The 18184-nt window shown below is 43.8% G+C and overlaps 1 protein-coding gene across 2 annotated transcripts in view; it reads right to left on the bottom strand.

Moving 5' to 3' along the window:
- Positions 1-18184, bottom strand: part of FNBP4 (formin binding protein 4) — a 39930-nt gene that overhangs the window by 16608 nt on the left and 5138 nt on the right. The window contains exons 2-9 of one of the 2 annotated variants that reach the window (XM_073604430.1): positions 16620-16703; positions 13838-13974; positions 9360-9552; positions 9129-9276; positions 8934-9048; positions 7749-8075; positions 5414-5606; positions 5101-5213 (exon numbers count right to left, since the gene is read on the bottom strand). In XM_073604430.1, the coding sequence (XP_073460531.1) occupies positions 5101-5213; positions 5414-5606; positions 7749-8075; positions 8934-9048; positions 9129-9276; positions 9360-9552; positions 13838-13974; positions 16620-16703 (1310 nt within the window). The remainder of the gene's footprint in view (positions 1-5100; positions 5214-5413; positions 5607-7748; positions 8076-8933; positions 9049-9128; positions 9277-9359; positions 9553-13837; positions 13975-16619; positions 16704-18184) is intronic. The other variant, XM_073604431.1, reaches the window with a different exon arrangement.

Here is an 18184-nt window from a genome sequence, read left to right as displayed (position 1 = left end):
ATAAAAAAAAAAAAACTCCAAAGCCCTAAACCGCTGCATACGAAAACATGCAAACAATGCAGGAAAAAAAAAAAAAACGCTCAGACGCTACGCTCAGGTGTGAATGCAGCCTAAGGGCCCTGTCCAATCAGGTCCGCCAGTCAGTTTTTCAGGTGGACCTGACTGGACCCTCCATTCACTCCTATGGAGCGGCAGATGTCATCGTTGACATGTCCTAGAGGAGGGTGGGACCGGTCATCCACCTGCTCAGCAGAGCAATCACCCACTGAGCAAGCGGATCCCGCAAAACAGGGGCACCCGTGTGAAAGGGGCCCAACAGCCTACTTTGGGCATTTAGGCTTTCCATTATTAAGGAATGCTTCAAGAGCTTCCTGGAAGCATGGCATAAAACTGTATACATCATATTCACTAGTTAGATTAGGCACTTCATATTCTCAGCCATTGTGCATGCCACTGTATCCACTTTTGTGCTACTTTTCTCCCAATTTCTTATAACCATAACTTTTTTTTTTTTATTTTGGTCCTGCCCTAATCTGACGAATTTTTGGGTGAATATCCATACTATCACTCAGAAATTCACAGGATACAAGATACCATCAGGAGTCTAATAGGAGTGAGGTACCATCTAGTCATTATTTTGAAGTTAGTCCATTGTATTCAATCTGATTTTACAGAGGAATGGTTCCAGAGAGAGGGCAAAGAGGAGAGGGGACAGAGGGCATCCCTGTCGTGTCCCATTACCAATAGGGAAGGGGTCAGAGAGGAAACCATTTGCTTTCCCCTGGGCTGTCAGGTTGGAGTAGATCTTGGCTATCCAGCGCAGCATGGTCTCACCCAGACCAATATGACGGAGCGCCGAAAAAGATAAAATCCCAGTTCACACAATCAAACGCCTTTTTGGCGTCAGTGCTTAGGAAAACACGTGCGGTATTGGTAGAATTTGCTACATGAAAGGAGATTAAAGCACCTTGATTGTATTGTCTCTTGCCTCTCTAGTGGGGATAAAGCCCACCTGGTTAAGATGAACCAGAGTCTGTAGTTGTTGAACCAGCCGGGTAGCCAAGGTCTTAAGAAATAGCTTTAGGTCGACATTTAAGAGCGAGATGGGTCTATAGCTGCTGCAAGACATAGGGCCTTTGCCTTCCTTATGGATAACCGAGCGCTCAGGGTGTCTCTGGGGGAAAATAGAGTCTAAACCAAGCGTGCTGAAGATTCATCATATATGGGCCGAGGATTGGGAGAAGAGTTTTATAGTATTGTATAGTGTAGCCATCTGGGCCCGGGCTTTACCAGGTTTCATGGCGCCTACTGCTTTCTGGAGTTCCTCTAGGGTTATAGGGGAATTCAGCTCTTCCTGAATCTCGGTAGAGAGGGAAGGGAGTTGAGGGAAGAAATTATTTAGTCCTCAATAGTGGCTTGGGGGGGGGGGGGTGGGTGTTCGATTCGGCAGGTTATAGAGAGATGAGTAAAAACCTTTGAATTCCTGTGTAATATGTTTGGGTAGTACAGCTTTCTGACCGCTGGAGGTTACAATCTGGGGAATATGAGGACAATCTATGGTCCCTGACCATGCTAGCCAATACTTTCCCGCATTGCATTTATCTCCCGACTCAGTTAGTTTTACGGCAAAATTGTAATGCTGCTTTGGCCTTGTAATGTAGTAGCTCAGTGACCTGTTTGCGTATTAACTTCTATTTCTGTATTAGTTCTATTTCCAATGAGAGGGAGCGTGCTTGTGGCGTGACTCGGTGGCAAATAGTTTGTCTAGGAGCCGAGTGAGTTGTTCACCCCGTTCCCGTTTGACCCGTGCACCATGCTTAATGAGTGTACCCCTGAGAACTGTTTTGTGGGCTTCCCAGAGGGAACCTGGGTCGCAATCTGAGCGAGCGTTTGTTTGGAAGTAGAGGCTTAATTCCTTGGGCACATCTGCTAATATCTCTGGCACCTGTAGGCGACTTTTGCTCAGTCGCCAAAAGCGGGGTCTGGAGGAGGACATCCCAGAGAGTGCATACACCAGGGAAACGGGAGCATGATTAGACCATGTTATATGGCAAACGGAGGAATCGAACACTGCATGGAGTTATCCATGAGGAATTAAAAAGTAGTCCGTTCTGGTAAATACCTTGTGCGGAGAAGAGCAGAACGTGTAATCCCGTTCCCCAGAATGCTGCAACCTCCAAACATAGACCAGCCCTATGAAAAGACTGAGCTATTCGTTTCCAGGAACTTGGAAGGATAGAGGAAGATCCAGAGGAGGTGTCTACAGAGGGTAGCAGGGGGACATTAAAGTCTCCTCCGAGGATTAGCTGCCCCTCAGTAAAGTTCAAACGTTTTTCTAGGGTTTGGTGAATAAAGACATCCTGATGATCATTAGCAGGTGTAAAGAGTTGCCATAGTGACCTGCAAGTCAACTATCAGTCCCTTGAGGAACACATAGCGTCCATCAGGGTATTTAATAGAGTCTTGACATTTCCAAGGAATTTTACTGGAAAACAAAATGGAAACCCCTTTGGACTTGGCTGCTGGTTTGTGGAGTGATACGTCAGGGGGTAAAATCTATTTTTGAGGATGGGAAGTTTATCTTTCTTAAAGTGAGTCTCCTGGATGAAAGAAACATCCGCATGAGAGTGTCTTAAGTCATTCAGGAGCATGCGTCTTTTCGGGTATGTTGAGGCCTTTTGCATTTAACGACACTACTTTAATATTGTCCATCGTCGCCGCAGGAGGGTGGGGGGTAGAGCAAAGGTAAAGAAGGGTAATAGAAAGGATGGGGTTTAGAGAGACAGAAGATGAAAGAAATAAACTATCAAGCTAAGGGTACCAAACCCTAATGTATCCAAATCTGTAAGAAGCAAACTTGTAATATCACACATCCCCCAAGATACTGATAGACTACGTGGGGGAGTGGTTAGTCAAAGTCCAATAACAGAGGGCCCAACCCTCCCATCCACCCCAGCAAGAGTGAAGTATAACGAAAAGCAATAAACTAAAAACAGTGAAGATAACCAAAAAGAATCCCCCCAAAAAAGATGGGGGGGAAACACAAGGCGTAGAGAATGAGCCGATGGAAAAGGCTGCGGAGTGGCCCACGGAGGTCAGCGCCCCGCCCGCCCAGGGTCACCCGCCCACCATTGTGAACCACGACGAAGAGCCAACCATGCGGGACACAAGGCATCCTATTGGGGGTGCACAACCAGGGACGCCAAATGAAAGGGAGTCCTGCAACTCTGATTGGCCTGCGGGGGGGGAACTACATCCCACAGCACGCCAGTACAGCGCAGCGGCCAATGCCGGCGCGAGAAGGATATACTCCCAACCTCCCCCCCACCCAAGAACACCCGGGGGAGGAGAAGAAGGGGGGGTCCCAATCAACAGTCCCAGCATCAGTCACACCTCATAGGGACACCGTTAAAACTGTCAGGAACAAAATAACAGTATTAGCATGCAAACACACAGTATGAGATAAACCAGGGCATGCAGGCATAAAAATAACAGTGTATTCCTGGTGCAAGACAATATACAGGATACCGGGTGGACATCAGTTCCCCCAGTGCATCAGGCCGAACAGCTGGCTTATCAGCAACGCTACAGGAAGAGGAAGAAAATTGGGGGATAGTGCCAATCAGGTACCGGGAAAATGTGTAGAGCTAATGTGCTGTAGCCTCGAGAGAACAAAGAGTAATGTACAGCTACCTGGCGAAACAAGAAGGGTTGTGAGTGAAGGTGCTGTTCACTATTTACCGATCCATCTACGACTCACGCGGTCCCTTCTGGGATGGTGCTCGAGTACAGCATCGACTTCTCTGTGGTCTGGATTGATAGTCGCTGCTGGGGGTGAAATGGCCCTGGCGACCGGGTGTTCTTGGCAAGAAGGTTAGCCAGTTCGGGACTGCTATCGGGTCAGACTCCAGGAAGACAAAGAGGGCGGGAAGGGACTCCGGCGTGCAGGGGGTAAAAGATTGCTGGTTTTTACGGAACGCGACAGAGGGGGAAACCCCATTGGTAGGTGACATCAAGTCTCCTGGCTAGATCCAACAGTGGGCAAAGAAGGGCCCAGCGCTGCAGCCCTGGATAGATCTCCTGAGAATGGCTTTGTGTATGTAGTGATGCAACCAGCAGATCACATCTTGTGGTCTAGCTGGGTCATTAGTCCGGAAGGCCCAACGCTCTGTGGATCCGGTCGAGTTCAACCTGCTCCGGGGTGGTTCACCTCTTCCAGGCTCCTGAAAATAGTAGCTGCAGTGTAAGCCAAATCTTCTACTCCCGTGGTAAACCCCAGAGCTGCAGGTTGTTACGGTGGTTCCGATCTTCTATATCCTCTAGATGCAGTTGTAGGGCCACCACAGCATCTGTGTGTGATCCCTGGAGAGATTTCAGAGCAGTCATCCTCTGTTCCAGCATGGATAGTGTGGACTCTCCTGTGGCGAGTCTGGTGGTAAGGGCTTGCACGTCAGTCTTGACTGCTCGGAGTTCTTGTCTGTGCGTTTCCTCCACTCGCCCGATAAGGGCCTCTATGTCGGCCCTAGTTGGCAATGTCTGCAGGAGGGATCTTAGCTTGGCATCAGCTCGATAAGTCAAGGTGGGATGCGGTGATCCTCGCGGGTCTGATAGGAATGCAGCTGGGATGTCAGGGTAAGCCTCTGAGCCCTGGGAAACTGCGGATGAAACACGGGAGCCGTGTGGCTCGGGGGCTTCTGAATGCAGGCCTTGTGGGTCTGCCATCTTGGGTTTCGGGGAGCTTGGCATGGAAGTTTGAAAGAACCTCTGGATCTCACCCTCGCAGGGGGCTGCTTTAGTGGACTTTGTGTTCTTTTTGGCCTCCTTGGATGAGAGTCTAGTTTACAAAATTGAGCTGAATTAGCTGGGGTGGATAGGAGACAATCAGGAGCTCCTCAGACACGTCTCTACTCGGCCATGTCCAGACCACGCCCCCAAAGCAAGATTGTTTACTTTATATGTCCTACTATAAAGCTTTAGAGGGTAAGATAGAACAACCAAATAGAACAAAAAGAAAATTCTTGAACAGATCTACTTACTTATGTGATATGAAAAAACTAAGTAGTAACAAGTAGTATAAGACCAAGAGGACTCAGCAATTACCTTCAGATCGTCATCTTCCTCATCTTCTTGCTTTGGAGCCATTTTCAATGGTGCAGTGTCACTTTCTGTCTCTACTGTAGAAGCTGGACACTCTGGAGCTTCTGCCCCCATTTCTGAAAGTAAGTGACAAAGAATTATAAATAAAATATTCAAGAGATAAAGAAAATAATCTAATTGTGGGGGTGGGAAGTACATTCGGGAAGGATCTTCATATTTTCAGTGCAGCCCCAAACTTCAGTTTTGAAGGAAAGTTTTCTATGTTGATCTTAAGGGTCATGCCAAAAAAACCTCTATAAACTCTGCATTGTCTCACCGGTCTCCGGTGTTTCCCGGCCAGTCTTGGAGGAGCTGCGGCTGGTTGATTCAGGGCTGGCTGATGGAACAAATACTTTCCACTTGCTAATGACAGGCTTCGCCTTCTGAGCTTCATCCGATTGGCTGATATCAGAGCGTGGGCTGGACCCAGAAAAACTGACATCACCTTCTTCCAGTGCTCGAAGCTCAGCCTGTTAAGAGGAATATTAGGTTATCACATTTTCAAAAATGCCACTGGACATGTAGCCAACCAAAGAAGCTGTAAGGAATTACACAGTGAATGACACACTAGGGACACCTGCTTGTGCTGACTGGATCATCTGCCTTTGGTCTCAGCTATCTACAGTGCCTTGCAAAAGTATTTACCCCCCTTGGCTTTTTACCCATTTTGTTACATTACAGCCTTTGGTTCAATTTTTTTTTATTCTGAATTATATGTGATGGATCAGAACACAATAGTCTAAGTTGGTGAAGTAAAATTAGAAAAATATATACATAAAACTATTTTTCAGAAATAAAAAACTGATAATTGGCATGTGCGTATGTATTCACCCCTTTGTTATGAAGCCCATAAAAAGCTCTGGTGCAACCAATTACCTTCAGAAGTCACATAATTAGTGAAATGTCCACCTGTGTGCAATCTAAGTGTCACATGATCTGTCATTACATATACACACCTTTCTGAAAGGCCCCAGAGGCTGCAACACCTAAGCAAGGGGCACCACTAACCAAACACTACCATGAAGACCAAGGAACTCTCCAAACAAGTAAGGGACAAGGTTGTTGAGAAGTACAAGTCAGGGTTAGATTATAAAAAAAAAATAATAATATCCAAATCTTTGATGATCCCTAGGAGCACCATCAAATCTATCATAACCAAATGTAAAGAACATGTCCCAACAGCAAACCTGCCAAGAGACGGCCGCACACCAAAACTCACAGACCGGGCAAGGAGGGCATTAACCAGAGAGGCAGCACAGTGACCTAAGGTAACCCTGGAGGAGCTGCAGAGTTAAACAGCATAGACTGGAGTATCTGTACATAGGACGACAACAAGCTGTACGCTCCATAGGAGTTGGGCTTTATAGCAGAGTGGCCAGAAGAAAGCCATTACTTTCAGCAAAAAACAAAATGGCACGTTTTGAGTTTGCAAAAAGGCATGTGGGAGACTCCCAAAATATATGGAGGAAGGTGCTCTGGTCTGATGAGACTAAAATTAAACTTTTTGGCCAAAGAAAAGCTATGTGGGACGCAAACCCAACACATCACATCACCCAAAGAACACCATCCCCACAGTGAAACATGGTGGTGGCAGCATCATGCTGTGGGGATATTTTTCAGCAGTCGGGACTAGGAAACTGGTCAGGGTTGAGGGAAAGATGGATGGTGCCAAATACAGGGATATTCTTGAGCAAAACCTGTACCACTCTGTGTACGATTTGAGGCTAGGACGGAGGTTCACCTTCCAGCAGGACAATGACCCCAAACACACTGCTAAAGCAACACTTGAGTGGTTTAAGGGGAAACATGTAAACGTGTTAGAATGGCCTCGTCAAAGCCCAAACCACAATTCAATAGAAAATCTGTGGTCAGACTTAAAGATTGCTGTTCACAAGCGCAAACCAACCAACTTGAAGGAGCTGGAGCAGTTTTGCAAGGAGGAATGGGCAAAAATCCCAGTGGTAAGATGTGGCAAGCTCATAGAGACTTATCCAAGGTGACTTGGAGCTGCAAAAGGTGGCTCTACAAAGTATTGACTTTAGGGGGGTGAATAGTTATGCACACTGACTTTTTCTGCTCTTTTGTCCTATTTGTTGTTTGCTTCACAAAAAAAAAATCTTCAAAGTTGTGGGCATGTTCTGTGAATTAAATGATGCAAATCCTCAAACAATCCATGTTAATTCCAGGTTGTGAGGCAACAAAACAAAAAATGCCAAGGGGGGTGAATACTTTTGCAAGGCACTGTATGTGGACTACAGAACAACATCCTCTGTGTTTTGGAAGGGTGGAGTCCTGTAGTAGCCTGCTTCTGTTGTACCGATACATTATGGTGAGAGAGCATTGTCACCTTAGACCCAGAAGGGAGTTACAGGCAGAAAAAAAAACAAGCCTTTTGAAGAAAAGCAACTAATGCAGTCACCACATCTGGTAAGCTGCAATATACTACATTTTTGCTCTCAGGTTTGGAAAAGCTTTTTAGCAGGGCTTGTTATGTTAATGGTACAGCTGTACATTAATGGAAATGTCTGAATGCCAGACATCAGCTGCCAATGAAAACTTCTCAAGAGATGCATTTTGCTTAATAGAGCCGTTTTTAAAATACAAGGATTTACCTTCCTTCTCTCCAGCACCCTCTCCAGTTCCAAAGTATCCTCCGGCTCCTCTGCTTCTTCCTCGCTCTCGCCAGACTGCACAGTGCTACAGACATCTTCCTGGGCCTGTTCATCAGCAGCCAGCTCGCTATCAGTGCAGACAGCAGCCATGTCTTCATCGTCCTCACAGGTAGGCTCAACCACATCCTCTTTACATATGACCCGTCGCCTCCAGCGATCCTCCTCCTCTTTTACAGCATCTGGCAACAGCGGGGCGAGCAGAGATGCTGCCACACCAACTTTTTCCTCCTCTTTGTTAGACAGAGCTTGGATTCCATCATTCAACTCCTACAATACAAAAGTCCTGTTTATTGCACATGAGGATAGTTAAATTTTTACCTATTCTACATAAAAACAGCAATAAGGCCATGATAATTTTCCCTCAAAATGGCCACATGTCAAAAATGTGTTTCTTTAGCCGTCCAAGCTAGCAGTTAGTCCATTTCTGCTTCTAGGGAAAATGGCAGACATGGCTGGGCATATATCCCTTTCAGAAAAACAACTAAGAAGCTACTGCTTTCTAACTTGGCTGTAAAAGCATTCAAATATAACAAATGGTAACTAACAAATAACAGTGCAAATTATGACTATACCATATACATTACATAAAATCTTGTATAAAAGTGACCTCTTACATTTGAAAAAAAACATCCTGTGAAGGCATCTTAGTGCTTATTTCCCAAATGACCCTGTATGGTCTAGAGTGCCCCCTTATCCTGAATATACAAAGTCAGAGTCCTCGACTTTTGCTTTCACTGGTAAGCTCAGTAGCAGTATACTCATTATACTGTGGAAGGCAGAGGGCATGACAAAGCACTGAATTTAAGCATAAGCTGAGGCCTCCTTGAAGTGCAATGCAACCCAGGATCAGTGGGCTTCCTGGGTCCACACATGATCATTAGAAAAAAAAAAAAAAAAAAATTCATCTCGGTATGAGTGTGATAGGCCATTTTATTTAGGCGACTTTAGGAATCAGGGACTGATCTGAATTGTGTTTTTTAAAGTGCTGTAGAATTTCAGCATTAAAATAAATAAATAATAATAAAAAAATAAAATAAAAAGGGAAGGGGAAAAAAATAAAATACTTTCAGGCATCTTGTAATGACTACTCTAAGGCTTTACAACAACAAATACATGACCACATACCTTCTTTGGTTCTTTTTTGGGAAGCACTGGCACACTGCTGACAGCCAAAGTATCTTCTATTACCTCAGGAACAGACTCAGATGTAACCATACTGGAAAAGTCCAAAGACTCACTGCTGAAAGCCAATAACATTCCATTATAGCTTACATTTAGTATATAGGAGGAAAGGCAAAAGTCACTAAATGAAGGCCTCACCTGTTTGTATATCCTTGAGCTCCCTGTACTTGGGAAGCCAGACTTTGAGGCAGCTCCCAGGTCACTTCATTGGTCTGAATATTCCAATAGTAATAACAGCCGGTGTTCTCATCCCACACTTCCTGCCAGTCTCCCATGTCCACGTCAACTAAAGGAACACAAAATAGAAATATGTTACATCTAAAAAGCCCACATAGAAGAAGAAAGCCCAGAGCCGTTTATATTTCTTACCTCCAGCCAGAGAACAATGAGTGTCGTAATGCCATAATTCCCCTGTGGCATTTGGCTCTGCTCCATTATGAGCACCAGAGGTCACGCTGTGAGAATCTTTTGGATCTGGCTTTGGAGGAGTTGGTGGAGGAGCTGTAGAATTGGCCGTATCTTCCCCTCCAGACAATGCAGGAGCTGTGATGGCATCGATCTCCTGATAAAAGCAAAAAAAAAAACCTTTAGGATATCAAAAATGCTGAGTTAGACTTACCGGTAACTCCTTTTCTGAGAGTCTTCCAGGACAATGAAAAATGAAAATTCAGTCAGCGCAAACACAAATACCCGAATCCGAAATATAAGCAGCTGAACACTAAAGTTAAAACATATAAAACCTTTAAAAAGTACTATAAAAATAACAATGCAGCGCTATAAATAAAATCAGCAGACTAACACATTTGCTCATGGCATATATAATTAAAGTCCCCTTAAATATGGATAGTAAAGAGTAAACAGAAAGTAGTCTCCTCTACGGTGGTGAGGGTGCTCTCAGATATTCATAGGGTGCAACGAAAATCCGTGATTCCACCACCAGTAAGCCAAACCGCTCACCTCAATCAATGGACCCCTGAACTAACAGATGGGTCAGATAAAGCTTTCACCACTCACAGTGGTCATGAATGGAGGCTTGAATGGGTAGATAAATGAGGTAGGTTGCCACATCACTTTGAAGAACCGTACTCTGTTGCTCTTATTTTTCAGCAAGATGTATGAGATGTCAGGGAGGGAGGAGCGCACGTTCAGAGCATGCTCCATCAGCCTATATCATATAGCCTGATGAAGAAGCACGCATGCTCTCAACGCGCGCTCCTCCCCGCTCTCTCTCCAACTGGAAGTGACGTACACAGCTGTCTGTGAGCTGTCCTGAGTGTTCCTGAAGCGCTGGGAACCACCGGCATCCCTGGACCCATCAGCTGGCTCTTCATGATGAACCACATTATTAATCCCACATGCGCTGACATCTCGTACATCTTGCTGAAAAATAAGAGCAACAGAGTACGGTTCTTCAAAGTGATGTGGCAACCTACCTCATTTATCTACCCATTCAAGCCTCCATTCATGACCACTGTGAGTGGTGAAAGCTTTATCTGACCCATCTGTTAGTTCAGGGGTCCATTGATTGAGGTGAGCGGTTTGGCATCACGGATTTTCGTTGCACCCTATAAATATCTGAGAGCACCCTCACCACCGTAGAGGAGACTACTTTCTGTTTACTCTTTACTATCCATATTTAAGGGCACTTTCATTATATATGCCATGAGCAATGTAATAGTCTGCTGATTTTATTTATAGCACTGCATTGTTATTTTTATAGTCTTCCAGGACAGCCATGAGACCTAGGGCTCCTCCTACCAGGACAGGAAACACATGGTCCTCCAGGCCCCATGTCAGTATTCGAGAACTGTAGGACGTCCCTGTAAAGCATATGCATAATACACATAACTTCCAAGACAAAACCAGGTGGGAATCCGGCTGTCCTGGAAGACATTTAGAAAAGGAGTTACCGGTAAAGTCTAACTCAGCTTTTCTCCAAGCTTCTTCCAGGACAGCCATGAGACGATGAGCCAAAACTTACCAGTCTAGGGAGGGACAACTGCCTGAAGGACCTTACGACCAAACGCCTGCTCCTGAGCAGATAGGAGATCCAGGCGATAATGTTTAATGAAGGTCAAAAAACTGGACAATGTGGCAGCCCTGCAAATTTGTTTCAGTGAGGCTCCAGCCCTCTCAGCCCAAAGCACAGAAAAGGCACTTGTTGAATGCGCAGTGATAAAAGGCGGAGGAACTGCCCTAATTTTGTATGTTTCAGAAATAGCTTTCTTTATCCATCTAGCCAAGGTGGCTTTAGATGCACTCTTTCCCTTGTGTGCTCCTGAAAAAAGAACAAATAAGGCGTCTGTTTTTTTTAAAGGTCTTGGTGACCTCAAGGTAGACGAGAAGAATTCTTCTCACGTCTAAAACGAAATTTTCTTTCTTGGTCGCCCTTTGGCGAACTACAAAAGGTTGGCAGTACAATGTCCTGGGATCTCTGGAATGTACTGGCCACTTTAGGCAGAAATCCTGGATCAGTTTTCAAAACAACCCGATCCTCAAAAATTGTGAGGAAAGGCTCCCTCACTGATAGGGCCTGTAACTCACTTACCCTACGAGCTGAAGTAATTGCTACAAGCAAAACTGTTTTTAAAGGTAAGTAACTTAACTGAAATATCCTCTAGGGGCTGAAAAGGAAATTCTACCAGAGTTTGAAGCACCAGTGACAGATCCCAGGTTGGACAACTTCTAACCACTACTGGCCTGGATTTAGAAATTGATTTGAAAAATCTAGCTATAGTGGGATTTTCCAAGAGAGAAAAATTGGAGAAAAACACTGATAGCTGCCATCTGTACCTTTAAAGTACTAACTGAAAGACCTTTGTCGACACCCTCTTGAAAAAAATTCCAAAATTTAAGGAACATCATGAGTTAATCTTTGATTTTCAGATAACCATGAGTTAAATTTCTTTCAGACCTTGGAATATATGGCTCTAGTGACTGGTTTTCTGCAATTTACCAGGGTCTTGACTATTTTGTCAAAGAACCCCTGGGCGCTTAGTAGCTTTTCTTCAGATACCAGGCCGTCAAGCTTAAGGAAACCACCTGTGGGTGCGACACTGGACCCTGCGATAATGAGTCTTGTCTCTTCAGAAGGCTCAGTGGAGGCTCTGAGACCAGAGTCTGTAACAGGGAAAACCATGGCCTCTTGGGCCAAAAAGGGGCTATTAGGGTAAGATCTGTTTCTTCTAGAAGTGACTTTCAGAGGACTTCCGGAATTAGCCTGATCGGTGGGAAGGCATAACAGAGGCCGAATGGTCATGGATTTGCCAGAGCATCGATCCCCAATGATTGATCTGCTGGGTTCAGAGAAAAGAACTTCTCTGTCTTGCGAATGTTCTGAAGTGGACCTGGTTGCAGATCAGGACATCCCCATCTGTCGGTGAGACCCGCAAAGATTTCGGGATGAAGGGACCAATTGTCTCGACATACCCGGTAGCAGCTAAGCAGCTAAGATAATCTGCTAGACAGTTGTGTCCCCTTCAGGTGTACTGCTGTAATTGAGGCTAGATTCCCTTCTGCCCATGATGAAATCTCCTGGGCAATAGATTGAAGTATCTGACTCCTCGTACCTCCCTGTTTGTTGATGTACGCAACAGTAGCGATGTTCAGAAAAATGTTCTGGCTGTCGGCTTTTTCTTATTCTCTAGAAAGGCCTTTTTTCTATTGGCCGTGGGTTCCAGCGCCTCTTGCAATCCTGGTCCAAAAAGATGATCGCCTAAACATATTAGACCCCCCCCCACCCCACCCCAGGAAGAGCCCTAGGTCTCATGGCTGTCCTGGAAGACGCTTAGGAGAAAAACAAAATATAAAAGAACATTGCAATGTATGGACTTCCCTGTACATTGTGTCAGCGATGAGAGTGAACACACACACACACATACTGAAGGCTCCACCAAGCATAAATGTCTTCAGCTTGAAGAGGCCACTGCAGCCTGAATATGTCAGTATGCCTCTTTTAAACATTGTAATCGTCTAATACAATTTCAGCATTTGAAAAAAATATTAATTTAAAATGTATAGCACTATAACGCTAGAAAAATACTTGAGCAAATTAGTTAACAGACAGGATCTGATGCTACTAAATTTGGCCTAAGCATCTAAGAGTCAATGACCCCTGAGAATAATTTGGCCAGCTAAAATAAAAAAATAAAAAAAAGGTCTGGCCTTGGTAATGTAATGGGTCTCCAGCAGCAACAAAAAAGCAAAGCAGCTCTATAAGTGTTGAGTGAGGAGCCAGTGCACGGCACCTCTGCCAATCAAAAGGGGTAGGGGTTGAGGCAAAAGTAGAGGTTTTACTACTGGGACTGGAAATTCTTTAAAGATCTGCAGCGTAAGATCAAAATTTAGTAATATGTTGAATGAAATGTAAAGTTACCTCTGATCCATACAATATTGGGCCTATAACACAAATCAGACAATACAGGGCATTTACAAAACATGCATGGGCTGGGCATTTTCTAAAGTATGAGTTTCTATCTGAAGTACAATTTAAAGATAATTGGAAGTATTTTAGAAAGGTCAATGTTTTTTAACTGGTTATCTGCTTGTGTTTTACCCCCCCCCCCTCAGCATCCTGCTTCTGTGGATACTGGTTGACAGTTGGCACACAAATGCATTTCTATTCAACACAGTCCCCTCTCGCATTCTTTTCTAGGGATAAATAACTTAATTGCAACAAATTGATTATTAATACAAGTATTCCTACAGCTCTCAATCATAAAAACAAACAAGACCCCAAACCCTTCCTAAACAACTTTGAAACACTTTGTAAACCAGTGCTTGATATGCATCTGCATCCATCACACAAGTGTTGTTACCACAAGCTAACCACGTATAAGTTATCTTACCGCAAGGAAGTTGGCCAAAGTACTGTCAATGTCAGTAGAAGCATTTGCTTTTGTAGCAGGGGTAGGTTTGGACTTCTCTGGCGAGTCCCCATCTTCATCATCGCTGTCTGTGTATGCTCCAAGCAGACAAAGACCACCTATTGATATAAAACAGCTTAGACCAATTCTAAAGTAAGAGAATATGAAATAAACCTATTATGCCAACTGCTTTTATCATTCACTAAATCCCGCTCTGTAGAGAGGCCTCCTCTTTTACACGGACTCCTCACAAATTAATGGGATAATCTCAGTGCTCAACAGTATTTTTAGAAACATTAACATATTAAGGCAAGCAAGTTTCTAACTGATGGGATTGTCTTTAACCAGTTCCGGACCAGCCACTGCAGTTGTACTGCGGCAGGTTGGCTCCCCTGGGCGAGCCTCCGTAACTGTACATTGGCCCTTTAAGGGGCTGTAGGAGGCGCACCCGCACCGTGTGCCCGTTGGGCACCCGTGATCGCTCATGACAGAGCAAGAACCGGGATCTGTGTGTGTAAACACACAAATCCCGGTTCTCTCAGGGAAGAGGAGACAGATCATGTGTTCATACCAGGTATGAACACCGATCTCCCTCCTCCCTAGTCAGCCCCCCCCCCCCCCCCCTACAGTTAGAACACACCTAGGGAACACAGTTAACCCCTTGATCGCCCCCTAGTGTAACCCCTTCCCTGCCAGTGACATTTATACAGTAATCAGTGCATTTATATAGCACCGATCGCTGTATAATTGTCAATGGTCTCAAAAATGTGTCAAGTGTCCAATGCAATATTGCAGTCCCGATAAAAAAAAATAAATACATTTAAAAAAATAAAATAATAATAATAAAAATGCCATAAATATTTTCTCTATTTTGTAGATGCTATAATGTTTGCGCAAACCAATCAATATACGCTTATTTTGATTTTCTTTACCAAAAATATGTAAATAGTTTTTAAAAAAGAAAAAAAAAAAATTGGGATATTTATTATAGCAAAAAGTAAAAGATGTGGTGTTTTTTTCAAAACTGACGCTCTTCTTTTGTTTATAGCGCAAAAAAAAAACAAAAAAAAACCAAAACGCAGAGATGATCAAATACCACCAAAAGAAAGCTTTGTCAGTTAAAGCAACGCAGTGCCGTATCGCAAAAAATTGCCTGGTCATTGAGCAGCCAAATCTTCCGGGGCCGAAGTGGTTAATGTAGTTATTTTTCTGCTTCTTTTTGTGATTTTTTTTTTTTTTAACATTGTTAAAGGAAAACCTGCACGTTAAATATACACAATAGAGTTTGATACACTAGATGTATATATGAAATTCTGTTCATGTTATAAGCTAAACAACTACATTGAGTAGTCCGAATACAAATTATTTGACATAAAAAAAAATAAAGTCATTTAATGCCTTGTTAGCTGCTTCTTTTTTGTGAGCAAAGGCACAACTTTGGGAAGGTCAAGAAGACTCACTGTAAAGGATACCTACATTTATTTACATAAACATTTATTTTTATAAATCATACACAGAGGGGGGCACTACAATAGGTGGCAGTGCTGATGGTGCAAACAGGTTAGAGTGGCTTAACAACCACTTTAAGGTTCTACTGTAAACTCTACTGAGTGGGTGGTTTCAGATGGGGGAGGAGGTGAACAAATGAGAAGAGGGAGGTAGAAGGGACCAAAAAAAGAAAAATGGTTAGGCTGTGGGTACAGATGGTACATGTGTAGAGGGAATTCCTATCTGGAGACTCTATTGCTTCTTTCTCATTTGACTTTTGTACTGAGAAAACTAAGCCTAGAAAGACAATTCTACTTTTCTCTGATAGAATATACCTGCAGAATCAAAGATCTTTGTACATCCTGAAAAAATTTTAATGAAGGAATCCCTCCCTTGCATGCCTTTGAATGTAAATGCTCCTTAAGTTTGCTCACAATTAGCCAAGCACATATATAAAGAGCACCTTAAGAAACCATTTTTAATAGAACACCAGAAAACACTGTACCCCCTCATCTAGTCTGGTATATGCTTTCAGGCACATCACTGAAGAATTATAATGTAATATACAGAACATTAGCTTAAAGTGGTTGTTAACCAACTATATGATGATCATGCCATCCTTTCTGTAACCCTACGAGCCCCTGTGCTGTATAAAAAAAAAAAAAGCCCATTATGCTGTATATTAGAACGGCTCCTGGTGCTCATGTGACTCCTCGGCTCTCTCCTCTGCCCGGCTGACAGCTATAGTGGGCAGGGCCAAGCACTGCTGCTGTCAGCTGGGGAGGAGAGAAATCTGAGGAGTCACGTGACCGCCGGGAGACGCACTGATATATGGTATAAATCGCCATTTTTTTTATACAGCACAGGGACACATAGCATTATATAACAGAGGGGATGGCATGCTTATATTATAGATTTGATTGCACCAGGAGGGAAGGCTCGTGGAGGGGATGGAGCTGACCGGCAGAGAGGGGTGATGGGTGGAGGATGCAGGAGAGCAGGGCTGCGGATGACGGAGGCACGTAAACTGACCACGGTGTTAGGGCTCAGCAGCCATGCTATACCCTGGTCAGTTTACAGAGGGGAGGACAGAACCAGGCAGGATCAGCCAGGTTTTTGAGGCAATATGGGGGGCTAAATTACACATCACAAGCACTGTGCTGTAAAAAAGGATTTATTTTTTTTTTTAAGGGTAACAAACACTTTAAGGTTGATGGCATTAAACCCAAACCTAACCAGTAATTCTGTGCTAGGTAGCTGATAATGGGCATCTTACCTGTAGGCTTCACCACTACAGGCTGAACTTCTGGGATCATTCCAGTGGTGGGAGGAGCTATGACCTTCTGGGAATCTGCATCATCTGTCCGTGGAGAAAAAAAAAAATTAAAAAAAAAAAACGACAAGTGAATACAATTAACTTAACAGGGATGCACTAATTATACATAAAGATCCTTAAATGACCAGAAGCCAAGCTGATTTAAGCTATATTTTGTGAACAGTTACCCATATTAGCGGCGCTGAATCAAATAGTGTCCGGTGATGCTGTCTAATACTTCCATTCAGGACATTTTTTGGCTTTCATATTCGGCTACTAACAAAGATAAGATGCCCCCCAAATTAGGGCTTATGTAGCTTTGGATAAGCCCAGATGCAGACGCTCCAAATATACGAGGTCAGAAGTCAAAACATTTTTGCCTTTTATTGGCCTAAGCCAATAAAGGTCTAAATACAAAATGTTTTGGGGTCCACACCTCAACCTTATCCTGGTGACCAAACAAGAAGTGAGATTGCCATGATGGAGATGTAGACAGCAGGAAATAAAAAAAAAAAAAAAAAGACAATTTTACCGATACCAACTTTATTTAAAATGTTGTTTCATTGCTGTCTGGTCCTTGTTTAAGAGTGTTCTTCACGTTCTGTCTCAATGATGACACAAGTGAGGGAACCTTTCCCACAAAGAAAAAAAATTGTCTGGAGTTGAGTCTTAGATAGCAACTAATTCACCAAGCAGCAAATGATTGTGTTATAAAATAGGAGTACCTAGAGAAAACATAGGAAGAAACCAACTTCATACAGCACCCTGTACTGTAATGACAGGAATCACCCATACATTATGTGCAGATACTATATGAAGCTATCAGAACCAGTTTTTCTAGTTTAGAGTCTTACAACATCCATTTTTTTCAAAAATATGTTTCAAACAGCATTTAGAAGAGTTGGAAGCTAGGTAATGTTTTAAAGTGATTCTAAAAGGTTTGCTTGTTTTTTTTTTTTTTTCTTTTTTAAACAATAAACATGTTATACTTACCTGCTCTGTGCAATGGGTTTGCACAGAGTCGCCTCAATCCTCTTCTTTTTGGGCCCCCCACCGGTGGTCCTGGTTCACCCACGCTGACGAGCCCCCCAATAGCAAGCCTTTTGCTGTGAGGGCATTCAAGCAGCCTTGCTCCCTCGCTCCCGAGTCGTGCTCCTGTGAATAGACATTGTCCATACACACACTCTCTTGCAAATCAGACATGGTCAGACCGGATGCCATACAAACGGGTGAAACGTTGGTCGGTTTTTATTGAACGGGCTGATGTTGCCTGACATTTCTGTCCGTGCGTACGGACGGGGCTCTAGTCTTTGCACATGAATGATGCTCGGTTTCACTTAGACCCCTTTTACACTGAGGTGCTTTACAGGCGCTACCGCACTAAAAATAGCCTGCATAGCGCCTGTAAAGAGCTGCTCCTGTCTCTCCAGTGTGAAAGCTGGAGTGCTTTCACACTGGGTGGTGCGCTTGCAGGACGTTAAAAAAAAAACTCCTGCAAGCAGCATCTTTGGAAGGGTGTATACACT

This window comes from Aquarana catesbeiana, linkage group LG11 (assembly GCF_042186555.1).
Source record: "Aquarana catesbeiana isolate 2022-GZ linkage group LG11, ASM4218655v1, whole genome shotgun sequence".
NCBI classification, from domain to species: domain Eukaryota; kingdom Metazoa; phylum Chordata; class Amphibia; order Anura; family Ranidae; genus Aquarana; species Aquarana catesbeiana.
Note: the sequence above shows the minus strand (reverse complement) of the source record. Positions and strands in the feature narration are given on the sequence as shown.